Below are 20,764 nucleotides of genomic sequence, written 5' to 3'. Positions count from 1 at the left end.
TAGATGGGGCTGGCAATATATGGGAAGAGTCGGGATGCCAGGTTTCTGTCTTTCTTGTGGTCACCCTCAGCTCTTTATAGCTACTGACTGCATGCCTAGGTCCACCTTTGCCTTAAAAAAGTCAGGGTTCAGTTGTTGGTTTTTTAATCAGTGGAACTTGGTGACAATGCTAAGGGGTGCCATTTGGAATTACAAACAGTGCTTATCCTGCTGTATGGGTATCCTACTAGCTCAGTCCTGGCAGGAGAGGGGGAGAAGGAGAGGGAAGGGAGAGAGGAAGGAAGGGGAAGGAGAGAGAGAGAGAGAGAGAGAGAGAGAGAGAGAGAGAGAGAGAGAGAAAAGGAGGAGGAGTAGGAGGAGGAGGAGGAAGAGGAGGAAGAGGAGGAGGAGGGAGGGAGGAGTTGGAAGGAGTTTTAGGGCACAAGGTGGCAACCACTGTTGCCTCAGGAGAAAACCTCCAAGGCAGGCTGCAACTTCTGCATTAGGATCTCTCACTGGGGGTCAGGTCAGGCACTTTGCTCCCCATTGCATCCTTGTCAGGCTGACCACATCCATGGTTAGGGAGCCTGGAATGTGGGAACGTTCTGTTCCAAAGCACTGGAGGAGGAAGAGCGTCTGCCATGTGCTTGCATCATCACGTCGTTGAGCAAGCCTGGTTTGCCTTTTCTAGGCTAGTAGAACAGCTCTAGCTCTGAGGCCTTCTCCAGGCACAAGAGAGACTTTACAGGGTGCTACCCAGTCCTCAAGCCACATATTTTGCTATTCCTGGGGCCAGTGGGAAATCCTTCCCCTAGCAGGGAGCGCTCAGGCCTTCTGGGCTTTGTTGACTTGAGGAAAGAAGGCTGTGAGCAGAGCACACTGGAAACAAACCACAGCACAAAACAAAACAAAAACACCAGGGAAAACAGGGAGAGGCTTTGTAACTTTAAGTTTGCAGGACAGAGATTAGATAATTGGAGCAAGAGAGGGAAACAAGAGCCAGTGAAGGCTGAGATTTCATAGATGCTGGGAGGTTGGTGCTGTGGGGGAGGGGGTTTAGCTAGTTTTTTATTGCCCTGTTTGAGACAAAAAGGTAAATAATGTCACAATGAATCTTGAAATTGTCAAAATTCTAGAGTGTGTCTCTTTAAGTTTTTTTTTTTTTTTTTTTTTTTTTTTTTTTAGTTTTTCGAGACAGGGTTTCTCTGTAGCTTTGGCGCCTGTCCTGGAACTAGCTCTTGAAGACCAGGCTGGCTTTGAACTCACAGAGATTCGCCTACCTCTGCCTCCTGAGTGCTGGAATTAAAGGCATACGCCACCACAACCCTACTAAAAAAATTTTTTTTATCTCAATCTCAAATTTTGCCTTGGATAACCAGCAGTATTTCACTGTATTTTACAGTAGCAGAATGGTGAGTTTTTAAAATTAATTAATGGATTTGTAAGTGTAAGATGTTAGATACATTAACAAACTGTTTTGCAGTGTGTTTTGCTTATTAGTAGTTAAGTAACAGAGGAATCTTCTTCACACGCACCAAAATTAGGTAGTTTCATCATATTATGCTATTTGTAAAGTAAGTTAAACTAATGCTTTTGCTGTAGATTGGATCCCTAAATACAGCATTTCTGGGAAGGTGTGATAACATCTTAACTGGGAGTCAGCTTGCTATGGATGGCAGTTTGCACATGAAGTGAATCTTCGAAGATTAAATATTTCTTCCTAATGGACATGGTGAATTAATTCTCTCTGGCTTCTGCAAAGATCTGATTTTCCCCCTAATGCTAATCTCACAAGGAACTCCTGAGCAGTGTAATATACCATCAACTGGCTATTTATGTCCTTTTTTTTTTTTTAAGGACACTATTTTCATGTGGCATAATTTAAATTTTGTAGAGTCCTTGAGGCCCTTGAGGGCCATGTGTTTGGTGGCCCAAGAAGGTTATGGAAGCTTTGCATATGGAGGAAGAAACCATGAGGGTTTCCCTTTTGGAAGGAACTCTCAGCATGAGGGTCTGTGTTTGACCCATGTGTTTCATTGATAAAAGAAGATGAGCCCAGGAAATGAATGCAAGTTACTGAAGCATGAAAACATCATAGACTTTGGCAAAGCCCATTCCAGACCCAGTCCTGTGTACTTTGCACCAAAGCCTCTGTTGTCTTTTTTGTTTTTGTTTTGTTTTTCAAGACAGGGTTTCTCTGTGGTTTTGGAGCCTGTCCTGGAACTAGCTCTTGTAGACAGGCTGGTCTCGAACTCACAGAGATCCGCCTGCCTCTGCCTCCCAAGTGCTGGGATTAAAGGCATGCGCCACCACCGCCCGGCCTCTGTTGTCTTTTTATCTGCAAGTGATGAAATAAAAGGGCCTTGCCTAAGGTTGACATGTCTCTTTTGGGATAACCTGCTTTTTTTCTTTGGAGGGGTACACATCACTGTATGTTTTCAATGCTCTAGGTAGTGTCCCTAGGAAGGAGTTAAACAGCTTCTGCTTGCTTCACCCTGCCTTCCATGATGAGTAATAGCGGTTGGTAATAGCAAATCGTTGTTTATCCACAAACATGGCATTGTGCAAACAAGCAGGCCAGGTCTCTAACCAGTTGGATTTCCTGGTGGTCAGCAGCTGATCCATGTAATGTACAACCTTCCTGCTTCTCTAAATGTCAGGAGAACATGGCTTGTGTATCTTGCCTTCTTCCCAGCTGTTTACTCGGCAATGCATTTGCCTCCTTCCCTCGACCTTCATTCTCGGGAAGCTGCCCTGTTCTCCTCCCCAGTTCTGTTTACTTTCCTCTGCCCCTGGTGTCACCTATGAAATCTGTTGATTATTCCACCTGGTTAATGTTAAATTGCTCTGGTAAGATGATGTGTTTGTTCATAAACACAAATGCTGGGCCCCCTGTTTACTGTACCCATGGCAGCAATCGTTATTAAACAAATATTGCTTTGTTTGCGGGTGGAAGCAGCAGTTTATCCTGTCAGTTCTGTTTAAAAAGTAAAAAAAAAGTACACTACACACAAATACACACATACAGGACTTAAATGCTAGAATTTCGATAAAGAAAGAAAAGGGGAGCCTGGCCCTGGAATGTGGTTGAAAGCGCTTTAGGTTTGCTTTTCTTATCTCTTGCTTGGATGAAGGGGCTGGGGAGATTAGCGACTTGTTTGGCTTTTCTAAGAGATTTCCTTAGTGTAATGATATCTATGCAGTTGTTTGCTTTCTTCAGAGAGGGGTGAGATCTCCTGAAAGGCCACCAGCTCAGTCATAGAGCATCAGATGGCTAGAAAATTCTATGTGGAGCAGACAAGGACTCAGAAAGTGTAGGGAGAAAAGGCCTGGACTATGAGCGAAGGGAGCCGTTGGCAGGTACAGACCTTGGACTTCACTGTGTCTCTCTCTGTCTCTGTCTCATGTGCTGACATTTGGGGGTGCTTTGATCTGTTAAGTGTGTCCTTTGTTAAGTCTGAGAAGTGGGGGTTAACTTTTACCTTGATATAATCTGGAAGGGTACTGTGGCATAACTCTGAAGGAACTGCGCTTTTACTATATATTTTGTTTGTTTGTTTCCTGAGACACGGTTTCTCTGTGTCGCTCTGACTGTCCTAGAACTTGCTCTATCAAGCAGACTGGCCTCAGACTCAGAGATCCACCTGCCTCTGCCTCCTGAATGCTGGGATTAAAGGTGTGAGCCACGACCGCCTGGCTTTAATATATATTTTATATATTCTTAATGACCGATGTTTTTCTCTAACTTGTCATTCTTATCTATTTTGTTTTAAGGTGGCTTTATGTCTTGTGCCATTTTTAGTTCAGCAAAACAAGCCTTGGTGTCTTTTAGTTTGGCTTTGGGTGTGTGTATGATTCCTGTCCCTTTGACACCGGGAACTTCTTTAGATAAGACTTGTCTTTTGTGGTGTTCTGAGGACAGCAGAGAAAATTCAGCTCCTACCGTCTTTGTGGTTGGATCTTGTGTTTTACGACGATTTGCTACTGTTTCTGAATTTGCCTTCTGTCTAATGCTGAACTGGACTTCACAGCACTTGCCCGAGTTAGAAAGCACAGGCTCGGGTGAGGTTAGCGGCCGGGGTGGGGGTGAGGGGCAGCCTCTGACCTTCAGTGGCAAAATGGTGTCTTTTATCTCAGAGAAACTAATCTGTCTGAGAAAGCAACTTCCGGGAGCAGGATATATATGCGTGTCTATTAGAGTTTTTGAAGGATAAAATTAAATCATTGTTCCTTTCACGGGACAGAGAAGTGCAGGCGACAGAGTCCCCATGGCCCGCATTCACAGTGTTGCCGGGTTGCTGTGAGCATATTGTTCCCTCTGGCCACCTGAGCAGTTAGGGGCTCCAGGCGAGGAGGCAGACACATGAAGTGTGTCGTCGAACATGCCACTCATTAATGGGCAGTATAAACCTGGCCTTGTGTACATTAAATTATATGAAATATGAAAATGGATGGGGAAAAAAACCTTCTCTGAACTGGTTGTTGGTCGCTTTATTCCACTGGCCTTTTTATGAGAGAACTTATTTATCTTTTTGGAGGTTCTGATGATGAAAGTCTACAGGCTTTGCCAGTTCTCAAACTTAAAACCTATTTTCTTGGGTGGAAGTGTGTTTTAACTGTGCTCTCGGAACACCTGGCCCTTCACGCCTGACCTTCAGCAGCTTCCTTGTGGCAAAGCAAACAACCTACTCTGGATTGGCAAAGCTCCCCTTCGCTCTCTTTTAATGACGTGTGCCAGGGCGGTTGAATGTGCCAGGGAGTGGGCCCCCACTCTCTACTCATTTCCAGTGTGTTTCCCAGCGGGGGGCTTTCTTACCTACATTCTGTGTATGGTTACCACACTAACAGCACCTCCCTCCTCTCTTGTACCCTGGCCGTCTGTCAAGGAGGCAGATCTACTGGAGTCCACCATATCAAACTCTAAACTAGACATGGGCAACTTTCAGAAGCACACTGTGTGTGAGGGGGGCTTGTTTCCCGGACTCACTAGTGGCTGACTTAGCAAGACCACAGTGTCCATGCTTGGGCATGGTGCCTCTCAAGTGCACACAGGGTATGGGGAGACAGAAATCCTTTCTCCTTAGCTGTGTGAAGGCTCCTGCAGGCTCCCGTTTTCACACCGAAAGCCTGCTGGAAAAGAGAAATCTTGCTTTGGTTAGGACATTCATTGTTTTATTGTCAACCAGTTCTGCCAACTCTAGTCTACGCCGTGGGTTCCAGAGGAAGTTAAACATCCTGTTCTCCTCCATTTACAGTCCATCTGAATTGTCCTTGTGCATCGTAAATGCTCACTGCCGTGAGATAGACTTAAGCCCCTCCCCCAGATGATTATCTTCAATTTTCAATGAGTGAGACAGACCGATTTCTATTCAGATCTAACATGACTATGTGGGGCGTGGTGATCCATGCCTCTATTTCCTGCATTGGAAAGAATGGGGCAGGAAAATGGTGAGTTCGAGGCCAGCTAGACTACTTAGTAAGACCTTGCGCTCAAAAGTCTAAAGGTTGAGGATATATCTCAGTGGCAGTACTTTTTGACATACACAAAGCCATGCATTTGCTCTATCATCAGCATCAGAAAGGAAGGGAAGAAAAGAGATAGTGAGTTAAAGATAAATTGATTTTTTTCAAACCACGAGTTACTTCTTCTAAAGAATTACAGAAAAGATGGCATTTCTAAAAGTAAATGTTTAAATTTGGTGGCTAAAGCCTATGTCACTTCTGATCAGAAGGTTAGACTTGGGTGTTTAAGATGTTTAGCCACTTTGTCAGAAATATAGCAGTTATCTATCAAATTTCTCTTATGTGAAAGGAATTCTGGGAAACAGCGAACACAGTGAAAGAGGTTTCTAAATTAATAGAGATGGGAATAAAAAGGAGTGTGTTTGTGTGTGTGTGTGTGTGCACGTTTGTGTGTGTGTGTGTGTGCGCGCGCGTGTGTGTGTGTGTGTGTGTGTGTGTGCACTTCTATGTGTACCAGTGTGGGAGGCCAGGGAACACTGCTGGGTGTCACTCCTCAGGAACACTGTCTAATTTTAAGACAGAGATTGTCAGTTGCCTGGAGCTCATTAGCCTGAGTCTGACTAAACCTGGGATCTGTCTGTCTCTGCCTCCCAGGCGCTGGGATTGCCGTGTGTGCTTCCCTGCCAGTTTATTAACTGAGCCATGTTCCTTGCCCCAAACAGAACTTTTTAGTTTGAGTGTCTCTCCTTCCATTTAATTAATAAATATAAACTCTGTCTGGTTTAATTAATGAGCACAAACTTGTTGCTGTTCAACTCTTCTTCCTTCCTCTGAAGCATAGGAAGGCAGGAGAGCCACCCCATCGAGCCGTGTTGGAAGGAAACATTGTCCTGTGAAGTCCAGCTAGTGTTCTTAGTCTCCTAGTCTTGAATGACCCCTACTCCGCCAGTGAGCTCATCCACTATATGTCTGGTACCCGCGCACTTCTAGGAACCAAGCCCTCCTTGCCCTTGGAAACAGCACATCACTTCTGCAATACCCATCTCTATTCATGGGGACCTGTGATAATCCCAGCTCTGCCCTTCCCTCCCTTGTGCCTTAATAAGAGGTCACATTTGTTTTGTTTTTGTTTTGAGCATGCATTTGACAGTTGCATTCCTCCTGCGCGTTTACTGAAATTCCAGATTTTCACAAGATAGATGGAGACCTCTACAGTGCATGATAAAGTTGATAATACATAAATCATTTTTAACAACAGGTAATATGCATAATTTACGGTGTTACCGTGCTATCTTTTGATATTTATGATGGATAATGTTCAGTTTTTGCCCTCATATTACTGCTTTAAATTATACCACAAGAAAATTAATGAGAAAGTAGATTTATGGGTTTCATTTGTTTGTCAATTCGGAAATTAATTGGGTGTTAATTTTAGCCGTCCCTCATCAGACCAGGACTTTAGTACGTGTGCATTAGTTTGCATTCATTGTAGCTTACCTCCCATTTACTGTGGGTCACTAGCTCTGCATACATTAAAATAGCCCTGCGGCTCATTCCCTTGATTACTTTTTGAACTGCCATGCATTAGAAAATTTACGCCTTTCTGTTATAATTATGAAAATTTGGTATTGGAAGGTAGCGTCTTGAACACCCCGACTTCTCATACCACACGTGTGCTTGGGTGGTCTCTCCATGGAATGGGGCCAGTAGGGCTGTGGACAGAGAAAGACTGCCATCTGAAGGGTTCATTCATGGCTTGTCAGAGTCATCTCTGAAGAGGACGAGATCAGCTGTTGTCAACGTTCCTCTTCCTTGGCTAGTCCTCCTTGTCCACTTCTTTTCTTCCCTATGGCTCTCCTTCTAGAGAGGGATTCCTTATTGCTTGGGCTGTTGAAGTGCCTCTCTCATGCCTCTCCTGTCTTGCTTCCTAACCCCTGAATATGACCCCTGCTGCTGTCCTCACAGCTCCAATGTCACCAAGTGAAGGGTGTCAGACCTTATGATGGACCTGTGGCATCTCCAGTCCTGCGAGGCTTCCACTGAGGGCCTATGGCTCTCCTCTGGGCTGTTCCTTTGCCTCTCTTGCAGGGGAGGAACACACAAGTGGTTCGAGGGTGGGGCTTATTTGATGTCCTAGGCCACCCCACCATGGAGCTGCACCTTGCTCCTTGAAACTCCTTTGTTTGTCTTCTGTTACCATGTCAACCCTGTGTGCATTGTACAGGAACCAGTTCTAAAGACAGCGTTGTCGGTAGTTTTTTCCCTGAATGCTTGATACAAGATTAGGAAAGATCTTTAAAATCTTGATGAATAATTAAAAAGTTCAGAAACAAAACTAGCCCACCCACCTCCTCCCCTCTTTGGTTTGCCAACCTCCAAACTGTTAAAGTAACTGATGAGAGAGTGAGAGACACGTGTTCACTGTTTCTGGAATCTTAACATTCATGGTTCGGCCATCCCTCCCTCCGCCCCTCCACCCCTCCCTCCCTTGCTCCTAGCCCTTGTTGTCTCTTCAGCATTGCAGTCCCCGTCCGTCCTTCTCTGCACACGGCTGTGCAGTGAGAAAGAGAGTTGTCCCTTTAGCCTTGGGAGAGATAATGACCCACCGTTCCTCTGCTCAGTGTCCAGGATTACCCTTAACTTCACTTCTCCCCATTGCGGTAGAAGCCTATTTTACAAAACTCTGTTTGGTTTAATTTACACATCCCTTTGTGAACAGACCAAGTTCTTTAAGGGCATTTATTCTGCTTCATATAAATAATTGATCAGCCAAGTTAATTTACTTCCGCCTGACTTGGTCAGCCTTAATTAACCGCCCCCGAGTCAGGACTGAACTTTTCGTTAGCTTGAAATCTTTCACAGACGTGATAACAAGGCTTTGTTTTTCCTAAAATTTTCAGCATCAACACTGTAACCAAGGAAATAATCATAATAATAAAGCTGTGTTTTAATTTACTATGAATACATTGGCCTGGACATTATGAATTTTCCAGAAGGTTTCCACAGAGTAGCTCTGTTGGCAACAACACTAAATAAGCCTGGGAGACCCAGTTCTTACTATTTTTAAAAGTCCCCTTTTAAAAAAAAGTGAGCCTTTGAAATTGGCATCTCTGTCATATCTCCCAGGAAGGTGGCAAGTGCATGGTTTGGGCTTCCGTATGCATCTCACAGCCATGGGATGGCAGTGTCAGCCTTTTAGGGCTACAGGATATGGATCAGTTGTTTTAAGCAGGCCCTGGTCGTGTGCAGAAGGTATACGTGAGAAAGGCTTGGCCCCGTGCTTAAGAATGGACAGGTTGATGGGGACAAGGTGGCCGAAGCCTCCATATACACGATCCTCCAATTCAAGCACCATAGACACTTGTACAGAGGGTCAGGCATCCAGTTCATTACGGCACAGGTGATTCTTTGGTAAGGCAATGTCCCAGAGAGGAGGAGCGGAGGTTAAATAAATCAAGTGCTTGGGACAAAACCCTTGGGAAGAACAGAGTGCAGAGCTCCATGGTAAAGAGGAGGATGCTTCTCCAGGCCCTATGCTTGCTCTCTACTGACACTGTGTGAAGTCCAGAGGAAAAGACGGACATTCCAGTACGTTCCCTCTCTGTATTTTAAGACCCTTTCTTCATCTACCTGCCACGCTCTTGTCTTTGCTGACATTTAGTTTCTCCTGGTTGATGTGCTCATTGATCACTTAGCCAAAGACTGGCTGAAGAAGGAAGTCTTGGTCATTTCTTAAGCTCATGTCTGAAATGAGCTGTATTTGCCTCCAATCAACCGAGAGTCAGTTTTCTTGTCTCAGAAATGAAGACTTGGGAGTTTGAGAAATGTACCAGAGGGTTTTATATGAAGAAGCTATGTAGTAATGCGAGCGGCGGGCTGCGTCTCTGGCACCCGGCTGCCCCTACGGCTAGCTTTACCTGAAATAATTACACGGACACTGTATTCTTTTAAACACTGCTTGGCTCTTTAGCTCTAGCCCTTTTCTCGGCTAACTCTCACACCTGGACTAACCCATTTCCAATCATATGTGTCGCACCCCAAGGTGCGCTTACCGGGAAGATTCTAGCCTACGTCCATCCTGGGTCGGAGCTTCATAGCGTGTGCCTCAGAGAGCAGAGCTCTCGCCTCTGCCCGCAAGAGTGGAGCATCGTGTCTCTCTGAGGCATCTGCCCCCGAGGAGAGCTGTCGAGTCTCTGAGCTCACTTCCTCTTCTGCCCAGCATTCTGCTCCTCCCACCTACGTTCTAACCTATCAGGTCAAGCAGCTTCTTTATTAAATCAACCAATGACCTTCCTCCATCAAAGCTATAAAAGTGTATTAAATGGCTTTGGATGTTTGATAGAAACACTCTTGACCCAGACAGTCTCAGAAATGCTCTTATATACCAAAACTCCGTGCTCCATGTTTTCCACATGGGCATTTCGTGAAGCTGTCTGTCCCCAATGGTTATTGCACCAATGAGAAGCCCTCCAGCCCATGTGCTCCAGTTAGCACTCGCTAACTCAGGACATCCTTAGACCAAAATAATCCTTTATTCTGTGTTGGTCCCAAAACCTGAACTCTCACAAACCCAATTCATGAGCCAAGTTGCTCCAGGCCTGCCCAGCTTGTGCTGGAGGACTTCACAGTCCTTTTGGGAGTGCACAGAGCAGAGGAGGGGCTTCTCCTCAAACTGCGTACCAGAGGTGCTTTCCTTTTCCACCTACCATGATGCTGTCAGCCAAGGAAACAAAAGCAGGGCCAGGCTTTTGGACACCCGTTCTCAGTCCCAGATCACCGATGTGGCTTGAAGACAGTACTTGCATAAGGACAGGGCATGTGACTGTGTGTGCTCCTCTCTGCGGGTAGGTGTGGAGTGCTTCTAACAGCAATTTGCCTGTCCTGTGGCTCCATTCTTTTCCATAGACAGACTTTCCAGAAGGTAGGAAACATCTTTTTTATTTACGTATCTTTTTTCGTAACTAATAATAAAAGGGATTTTTAGTACTGACTACACCGAGACATCTCTCTATTCCTTCATTCTTTTATAGTACGGGTGGTTGACTTAGTACATTTCAGGTGTGTTCGGGACACCTGCAGTACCGCTGAGCTACATCCAACCTGAAACCTTTTCTCTTAAGTGCCCAAACATACGAATGAGCAAGGGTATGGTAGAGCTAAACTAAAGCGTTAGGGAAAACCCCGGAGGCTTTAGCACATTTGCGTGTTTTAAGTCAGAGGAGATGCTTCCATGTTCCTGGTCTCTTGTTGCCTGTCTTGTATCTGTTTTGGGTGGTATTTTGTTTTGATTGATTCTTTCCATAGTGGGAGGTAAGGAACTGCAGGCAGTTCCTAAAGGATAGTAATTGCTAGAAAGTCGGATCCAAAGAGATGATCATCACCTGTAGCTTCACACCTGATCATCACCTGTAGCTTCACACCTGCTAACATAAAATGGCATTCTCCATCTACTTTAGCACCAGATTAACTAACACAATATGGCCTTGCGTTCCTGACGTCTGCCTTGTACCTGCTAGAGACTATTACTGAAAATGGACGAGATGGGAATTGTTCAAGTGGTCATTCTTCTATCTGGTCCTCAGGCAAATTGCAGAGAACAGACTTCTGTCAGTTTTTAACAAAAGCACAGCCTCCTAAAGGTGTCCAGAATGCTTTGGGTTATATATCTAGTGTAGTGGGAAAGAAGTAGGGTAGTATTAGTACCTACGGGTAATTTGAATGAGATATTTTCTGTTTTGTCTGGTATTGGGAATTCACATTGAAGTCTTAATTATTTAGGCATTTCTCAGCTTTGATGTTTGAACTGACTCCTTCCTTTAGTGACTAACAGTTTTCCTTTCCAAGTCCTAGTCTGTGACCCTGCACGTCAGCCTTCAGAAAGCATGCTGCGGCTAGTGAGAGCCAGCCATCAAAGGAGAGAGTCTCTCCTCCTGTGCCCACCATGGCTAGCTGTGGCACTCTGGCCATGAAAATAACTCACCAGGCCTTGTATTTTTTTCTCTAGAATTTACCTGTTTTAGAGGCTGAGCATAGGTGCAGGCCACTGTGAATGTTTGGAGATCAGAGGACAACTCACAGATGCTGGCCCCGGGCCATTCTGACTTAAGACATGTGTTGGAAGGGCTTTTACCCACTGAGCTGTTGTCCCGTTCCCAAGCCTCAGCTCTCTATGAAGTGGAAGTGGTGATTGTTACTGGAAGCTAGGGAACACACAGGAATCGCCTGCATTGTGGATTGCCTAGTACAGTACAGGTGGTGAGAAGGTAGATTTTTTTCCTGGTTGGGTACCTAGACTCACTCGCCAAGCTAATGGTTTTGTGCTTAGAGAGTAACAGGATTGAGTAGTATAGTTAGTGTCAGGTATTGTCTTTGCCTGTAAGGCTAGCACCTAGGAGGCTGAGGTAGAAGGATTATGAGTTCAAGGACAACCTGGACTCCATCATAGAACCCTATCCCCCCTACCCCTCAAAAAACCAAACAAACAAAACCAAAAACTAAAACCTAAAAAATAAAAGGAGACAGCAGATTTTTTTCTCTATTTTTTATACTCTATGTATTTTTCTAGTAGACATTTTAGTACATTAGTATTTATTTAATTAGTTTACTTTTGGGTGGTGTTGAGGCATGAACACAGTATCCCACATATGCTAGGCAAGAGTTCTACCACTGAGCTATATCCATGCCTCATATTTAGGACTTTAAAATTCTGTGGTCTTTTCTGTGGTCTATGCAGGTCTCTCCAAAGTAAAGAGTACAAGGATCTCCCTGAAATACCAGTCCTTACACACCTTGGAGTTCAGTTATCCACCAGGAGAAACATTAGCATTGAATGTTATTCTCACGAGGGCCTTACCTGTAAAACAACAGTCATAGCTGGAATCCATTCAGTTTGAAGATGGAAAGTCCTTTTTGGCCGTCTCTCTTTCTAGCATTGGCCTGTCTTACAGGAATGACCAACGAACTGGTCCAAGGATTTAGAATCCTGAAAATGCTTTTGCTGTTTGCCTGCAGGTTTTCAGCATTGATTCCCTCAAGGGGCCTTGTAGTGATGCAGCTTGTCACTTGAGGGACTGAAGTTGGAGCACGTTTCTTCTCTGCGAGTGTTACATTGCCAGAGTGTCAGAACCTGATAATGTTCAAATGTATAGCTTGTATGATGACTTAAAGTGGTTTTTTTTTTTTTTTGGCAAAATATCTGAATCCCATCAGAGAAATTGACTCCTAAATTCTCCTCAGATCACCTGAACTTGTCGTCTTTCCTGTGAGAGAATGCATGATATAGTGCAAGCCATACTAGAACTTGAATTGAGAGTGGCAGCCCCTAGTCCTAAAGTAGGGGGCCAGTCTACTAATAAGAAAGAAAAGGGGTGAAGTAGAACGACAACTGTTTGTCAGTTCAGCAACATGTAAGGCAAAACTCCTTTCGGTGACCAGCAACTGTTTTAACAGCTGTCTCTCCCCCCTCTCTCCCCCACTACCCCCCCCTTCTCTCTCTCCTTTACCTCCCACCCCCCTTTTTCTGAAAATCCTCCTCTCAGGTTTTTGAGTCATGATGCAAGAATCTGGGTCTGAGACAAAAAGTAACGGATCAGCCATCCAGAACGGGTCCAGCGGTGGCAACCACTTGCTAGAGTGTGGGGCTCTTCGTGACACTCGGTCCAACGGGGAGGCGTCAGCGGTGGACCTGGGCGCAGCCGACCTTGCCCACGTCCAGCAGCAGCAACAGCAGGTACTTGCCTGGGAGCTGGAGTTGTGAGTGATGTGAAGCTACTGGCCATGTTGTAGGCACATGCGTCTGGTGCATCCGTCTGCCAGAAAGCAGCAGCATAGTCTCAGGGGTCCTCCTGGCTGAGATTAATTTTGAAAGCCTTAGGAGCTGCAAGCGTCTTTCTGGACAGTGGCTGTTAGACTTAAAGTTGAATGGACCTTGAGCCCCCAACATGTCACCTAAGCTTTTATTATTCAATTAAAACGACTCTCTGGGGGAAAAATGGTTGTTGATGCTTGAGATAAATAGTTGACCAGTATAACAGTAGTTAAATAAAAACAGGTTCACCCCTCTTTCAGCCTTTTCAGAACCTTATGAAGAAATAAAATCAGAGCTAAAAGATGAAAGAAATAAAGATTTATGGGGGGTAGTCAAAGGAAATAGAGACAAAAAGAAATATAGGTAAACATGTTTAAATAACAGGCCCATGTTTATAAGACGGACATGAGTTTGGGACGTTCCTTCCTCCTACCTCTAGGAACTAGGGTGTATGTGTTTGTGGATGTTTCTTGAGTCTGACAGCAGATGGTGTTGGCTAAAATCTCAGTGGTGTTTTAACTGATCTGTTTGAGCCTCTTCAACAGGCCCCTTCCTTCCCTGCCCTTCCCAGGGTGGAAGCGGGTGCTTGGGAGTAACTGTTGAAATATTTCCCGGTGGTACAGGTGACCTAAGACATGGTATTGTGTTGCTAAAAATTCAAATGTAAATAGCATTTCCTTGAAGACTGGATTGGGTTTCCCACCCATGGGATCAGGAAATATTATGAGTTTTTGCTACTGATAACAGGGCAGGTTTTGTCCTTGATCCATTTATCTTGTAGCTGTGGTACCATTTGCAATCAGGTATTTAAGAGAAAAAAAAAAAGGAATGAAATGTCTTGGGGAATTTTTTTTTTAACTTTTCCATAGAGAATTGTTGGGAAATGCCATAAGAAAAAAGGACAGACCTTTCAAACTACTTTATTAAAACTGGAATCAAATTTTTTAGGGCTGGAGCCATGGTAACAAGTCTTTTCTTTCTGAGACAGGTTCTCACTTAGCTGAGGCCTCTGGCTTTGAAATTGCCCTGTAGCCCAAACTGGCCATAAACTCCGGATCCTCTTGCCCCCACCTTCCAAATAGTTGAATTGCAGACATGCTTTAAAATATGAACAGCTGGGCAGCGATGGTGCACACCTTCAAACCCAGCACTTGGGAAGCAGAGGCAGGTGGATCTCTGTGAGTTCAAGGCCAGCCTGGTCTATGAGAACTAGTTCTAGGACAGCTAGGACTGTTACATAGAGAAACTCTGTCTCAAAGAAGTCAATCAATCAATCAATAAAAATATAAACACTCAGTGGACCGTGAGCCTGTTAGATATCGGTGGATGCAGCGTGAAACCATTTGGTCAGTTTGGGGAAAGTCCTAGAAAGAAAAAGGGACGTTGGCAGATAAGCCAGGTCAGTTCAGGGGATTTGGGGTTGTGACCTGATTTCTATTCTTGTCACTCCAACTATTTCTGCCCCCAGCATAGGCATCCTCAAAGCTAGAATTTAGACCACCTGGGTTGTGTTAATTCTGTGTATCAGTTACTACACAGTGGCTGACTTCTAACCAGGGAGCTTGTCTGCCGAACCCGGCAATAAATGGCAGGAAAGCATTTGCAGGGATGGTCTTTCTGTGGTATCCTCATCTATGTGTGGTGAATACCATCTTCTGTGCCATGACAAGACCGAGGTCAGATCAGTCATTTCTTCATGAGGTAGCTGAGATGGGGGCTGACGCAATGGGCACCCTGAATCATTTGTACTTGGATTACAATAGTTTAGTCAGTGGGAGATTAACTTTGTTTGAATTTTACCTGAAGGCCTGACAAATGTTCAGAATAATAAAGTATTTTACCAAGGAGCCAATGGGTAAAAAATGCTTGCCACCAAGCTTGAGGGCCTGAGTTTGCTTCCCAGCACCCACATAGCAAGAGAAGAACAAGCCTTCACAAATCCTCCCTCACTCTCTTACACACAAATGCAATAATAATAATAATAAAAAAAGTTTAAGCAAAAAAACAGAAGAGTATTTAGCCAACCATGAAAATTTACATGTTTAACACACTTATCACACACAGCCGCCCTGCTACAGAACAGGAGCAGCAGTGACGCCTAAGTGACACAGGAGAATGTTCTGGAAGCATATTTCAGTTGCATTTATTTAAAAATAGTGAGTCACTAGTCAGTCACCTGGGCTGGAGCCCTTCTGGAGAATGTGTTGTTAAATGGTCATTCATGCCATTTTCAAGTACTTGGTTTTTTGATTCCACTTTGAAACTTGAAAATAAATATTTCACGGCAATTTTCTGTCTATTTGTCACTGATATGTTTGAGGAAGAAAGGCATCCGTCGGGTCTAGGATTGTGGCTAAAGCCCCACTTATTGTGGTTGGCAAGCCTTTTTAGGCCTTATTTTAAAACATCCACAGCTGCTTTGACTCCTTGTGTAAGAGAAGTCTCTAAACAGGTTGGTGGGGGAAGTGGTGTAGGTGACAGAAGAAAAACTACAGGCTCACAAAGGGTCCAGGGGCCCAAAGCTCCCCACATTCTCTGGCGTCCAGAAAGCAGCAGCATTCAGCTGTGCGGAGAGATGGTTGCACTGGTGGATCTGCGTGGTTTTCGTCATTTTTCTCCTGCAGGTCTTTACTCGAAGTGAGAATGCAAGCACTGAGAAAATCGCAGCCATGCTGAATTCATTACTGCGGTAGTCACACAAAACCACGGATAAAATTTCAATATCTGCAGGCCACAGTTGAGTAAACAGTTGCACTGAAATTTAATTCCTGTTGACTTTTCCCCCATCCCTCGCCAGGGGCACATTCTGATTCCATAGTACAAAGACAACAGGGGTTACAGCTTTGATTAATGTAGGACAGTGGAAGAGAGTGGAGGAGAGTCAGAACTGTAAAATATGTCAGAAGTCCACAGAACACAAAGATCTGGCTTCAAGCTGCCTGGCGTAAAAACGAGTTAATTACGCTGTGAGTTACACAGAATGGTTCAGAATATTCTATGGCACCAGAGCCTTTGGTGTTATTCAGCGGGGTTGGGGGTGGGTGCTATTCGGTGGGGGCGGAGGGGGCAGGTGCCGAATGAGCCCTGTGTTGGGCTCCTTCTTGCCAGTCATGTCTACAGATGACAGCAAGTGCCCTCTTCAGAAGCTTCTGTGCTCACAAAGAACCACTACCATAGTGATTCCATGGGTTGCCTGAGTTGAGTCTCAAACAGAATTTGTTTTAAAGAATTATCTAGTTGACAGCCTGAAGAAATGGGAGGTCTTTGCTTTCCTATCCTCTCTTGAAAAATCAGGACGTCTGGCAACCTTGGGCGACCTCCCACAAGGGCAGCAACTGTTGGGAGATGAATCGCTGCTGAAGACAGGCAGCCCTGTAGCCTTGTGGTTTACCATGGTTCCACCCAGCAGAGTACTGCCCCTGCCCTCTAGGCAGAGCAGCAAGGGATGCTGGTCTGGGAGATGTATCATCCTTCGGAAGTTACCAGCCAAGGAGAGGTGCGGCCATTAGTTGCAGGAGCCCGCCCACACGAGTGCCTTGTCTTCCCTCCTCAAAACAAAGCGTATTGTCTCGATAATGTTTCAGCTCTATTTATATCCAGGCTCTGGAATTATTACAATGGTTTTCTAATAATGTAATTTGATAGCATTCCTGAGCATTCTCTTGCAGGCCTTGAGGAGTTCTTTGCCCTGCACCATGACTGCTTTTTACTTCCTAGTACGCCTGCCCCCATTTCTGTGTCTCCGAGCTCTGTGTTAACTCCATTATAGAATGCAGCGACAGATACTATTATTGATTGTTAATGTTTTTTTTCTCTCCCTCCTTAAAGGAAGGATTTTAAAATGTCCAGAGCAATTTTATAAACTGTGTGGATTAATGCATTTGAAAAGTCTTGAATTTTTTAAAGCAGGATTTTATTTCCATATTGCTGCAAATGAGAGCTTTTTCAGATAAGCATATTACATAGAACATAATGTTTAGAAGTTTCTCCATATACAGCATATGCTGGCAGGTCAATTAACAGAATGCATACCAGAAAATGTTTATTCAATAAAGATGAATAGCTGTTAAATAAAACAGCTATTCTTGACAACATCCCTTTTTTTTAATGATGGGTGCTTTCTTTGGGAAGGGGTAAATTTTTTGGTACCACCTGGCATTTTTATTGTGTGCAAATCCGCAAAAGGAGAGCGTTCATGGCTGTGGTTTTGAGGTATAGCTATCATTGTCTATGAGGAGAACAGTTTCCAGAGGGTGGGTGAGAAAGTCATTTAAAAAGATATGCTGCCCTTTTGATTTGTTCCTTAAGGCGTATAAGTAAATGAAGGGCTTTTTTTTTTTTTGTAGCTTCTCTGATATTTGGTTTAAAATGTTAGTTTTGGTCAAAAGAAAGAATATGTTTCAAGTTAACAAATGTAAACAAAGAGCAAAAGAAATGTTCAGTGACCAGCAAGGAGGTAAGGGAGGGAGAAAGTATAAGGAGGCCTCTTAGAATCGTCCAGGGTGGGAAGTAGAGGGTGGCCGTGGGAAGAGAGGTAGAGCAGGCACTGATGCTTACACCAGACCCTGGAAGCTCATGACCAGGACCAGCTCTTTAGGGCATGGGCAAAGAGTGTGCTGGCATAAATTCAAAGAGGGTTTAGAAAATGGTAAAGATCAGAAGAATCTAGGACATCGTATAGATGCTTACACGATGGGATTAACAGTTGTCTCCTTGTATGCATGGTTCTATGAATGGATTCATCTGTGGCTCTAAAGTTTAGGAGGAAAAGTGTGTCCGAATTGAACATGTTCATATTTTCTTGTCCTTGGTCCCTAAGCACTACAGTGACAACTACTTATTCAACTTTTACCTCATGTTGGTTACTGGAAGTGATATAGCCTTTAAAGTATCTGAGAAGAGGGTGCCTAGCTTCCATGCAAATGCACCTTACTGTCATTCCAGAGGGCTGGGCCATCCATAGAGTTGGGGTTACTGATGAGAAGGAGTTCCTAGAAAAAGCAATTTGAAGAACAGAGACTATCTTATGGCTCACAATTTGAGGGTGGAATTTCCGTCATGGCAGGAAAGTTATGGTGACAGAAGTGAGGGGCAGTTGGTCACATTGTGCCTGCAGCCAGAAAGCAGAGAGAGATGAAGGCTGGTGTTCAGCTTGTTTTCTCCTGTTTATTCAGTCCAGAACCCCAGCCCATGTTAGGGTGTCACCCACATTTGATGCTTCCCACAATGAGTAATCTAAATACCTTCCCAGTCCCACCCAGGCATTTGTCTCCTCATTGATTTTATGTCCTATCGAGTTAACCATTAGTCTTAACTGTTGCCGTATCCGTAGACACCAAGAGGATGACTTGCAAAGTATCAAAGGGTCTGTGCTATAAGGAAAGGTTAGAGGATTTTGTTTTTAGAAGAAAAAGAAGTATATAAAATTTTCCTCCTCATTTTCAAAATGGTGGTATGAAATTCCTCACTGGTCTTTGGGACCAATGGGAGAGAGGGAGGGAGGGAGAGAGAGAGAGAGACAGAGAGAGGAAGGCTGGATGCTTTATGTGAAAACACTCACCTTGGTTTCTCAGGCATGCCCACCTCCCTTAGGGGACTTGGCATTAGTTCTCGCTTTGTACAGAGTGCCCCGATAAAGTGGGTCCAACCATGGGTATGAGACCGAGGGACCAGGCTAGATGAGCTCTGTCATCCCGCTCCTTTTCCACTCATGTCCCCTGTCCCATTGCAGCTCTTTTGATGCTGTTGGTAGGAAGAAATGATGATCATCGGTGTCCTAGAAGGGAACCTGCTAGGAAGGTAGTGCAGGGAAGTGCTATTCATATAGAGTGCCCTGCTGGGACCTAGTGCAGTTCAGAAGCTAGCATGTTCCTTAGCCAGTAGGTGAAAACCCAGCCCTAATTCTAAAGGAAGTGCTCTGTTGAGATGCACTTTTATCAGACACTTTGCAGAGGTCAAATTTTACCCCACCCCACCCCCCAAAAAAAAAGATTTAGAAAAACTATTCGGCAGAAATCAGTAATATCAATGTTAGTGAGACCTAAGAAACAAATTGAAGCAAAGCAGAGACAGAAGTTTAGATAAATTCTGGTAAGTAAAGAAAAACCAGCCACAACAAAAACAACTCCCCTACACACTTTCCTTAATTCCTCTGGTGCCTATTTCTGGAAAAAAGCATGTTTCACCCTGAATGCTAAATTTAGCTCTCTCGTCTCTGTTAGTTTAGTCCTGCCTTCCATCAAAATATTGTCTTCAAAGATTTATGTAACTTGTGAGCCTTATTTGAAATTCTTTCAAGTAGTGATTGCTGAAGAGTTGTGTGTCATTAATCTCTCCATTAGAAATTAAAATGGCATGGGAGGCCAAAGTGGTGAGGAGTACCCTCTATGCAAGAGAGCATGGGAACAGAATCCCAGACGACATGTCTTATGAATGACATGTCCTCTCTAAAATTCAAGAGAAAGTTTTGTTGTGGTGAGATGGTAACCTTAAGCCCTGATCTGTTCATGTTAATAATTAATAATAATAATAATAACAACAACAAAACCTCTTCTAGCTTGTTTAATCAAAAGAATCTCATTTTGAATTCTGAGGAGATAGGGCTTCAGTCATAACCTGTTGACAGATTAGCACAGTGGTTGCACAGCCAGTGCTAGCAGGCTCCTCTCTGTCCTCTGAGGCCCGGGACCCACACCACTGTTGTGTCCCTGCCTGTGGAGTCTAATATACCTGGAGGGGGTACATCGGTTACTGATAAAAAAGGGTCTCCATGTGACTGACTGCTTTTGTGACAAACAAGAATGGCCATATATATGCAAGTGGTCCTCAGAGGAGGAAGTTGATGGAGAGGTCTGAACTTCCTGTTCTAAACTTTCTTTTCATCACTTTGACTTTGAACTCAAACCTATTGTGATTGTGATGTGTCATAACACTGCTGAGACCCTTGACCAAACACTGTTTGATTTGCTTCACAGAAATAGAAACTGTGTTGGATTCTTTTCCCCCTTGTCCTGAGAAAACACGTCAAGGTCACCATCCTTGACTGTCTGCTCTGCAGCTTTGTTACACGTGACTCAGTACGTGTGCTGTCCTGTGTAGCCAGGACAAGTGTGTGTCCGTGCTTTGTCACTGTTGTCAGACGCCTGACAGAAACCGTGTAGGACAGATGGAAAAGATGATCTTATCTCACGGTTTCCAAGATTTCTATTCAGAGTCCTTGGCTCTATTGTGTCTGCCTGTGGTGGGACAGAGCATCACCGTGATGGGCGCATCTGGCAAAGCCACTGGCCCCATAGTGGTCAGAAGTCAGAGAAGGACAAGATTGGTCTGACATGACCACAGTGACCTACCGTCTTTACCTAGGCCCTACATCCTAATGTTTCTAAAAACTCCTGTAATAGTGTTACTAGATGAGGGGCCAAGCCTTCAGAATAGAGTCCTTTTGGTTTTTCTTGGCTGGGAGGGTACTTCTTTATAAACCGTAATGAGATGGAGCGTCAAGAAATTCCCAAATCC

General features: G+C 44.4%; 1 protein-coding gene across 4 annotated transcripts in view; it reads left to right on the top strand.

The window, feature by feature from the left end:
- Foxp1 (forkhead box P1) overlaps nt 1–20,764 on the top strand; it is a 396,466-nt gene that overhangs the window by 141,908 nt on the left and 233,794 nt on the right. For all 4 annotated transcript variants that reach the window (XM_026788256.1, XM_026788254.1, XM_026788255.1 and 1 more), the window contains exon 3: nt 12,981–13,171. In XM_026788256.1, the coding sequence (XP_026644057.1) occupies nt 12,992–13,171 (180 nt within the window). In that variant the 5' untranslated portion in view covers nt 12,981–12,991. The remainder of the gene's footprint in view (nt 1–12,980; nt 13,172–20,764) is intronic.

Source organism: Microtus ochrogaster, unplaced genomic scaffold (genome assembly GCF_000317375.1).
Source record: "Microtus ochrogaster isolate Prairie Vole_2 unplaced genomic scaffold, MicOch1.0 UNK1, whole genome shotgun sequence".
Lineage (NCBI taxonomy): Eukaryota > Metazoa > Chordata > Mammalia > Rodentia > Cricetidae > Microtus > Microtus ochrogaster.
The sequence above is the reverse complement of the archived record's forward strand: the minus strand, read 5'-3'. Positions and strand labels throughout refer to the sequence as shown.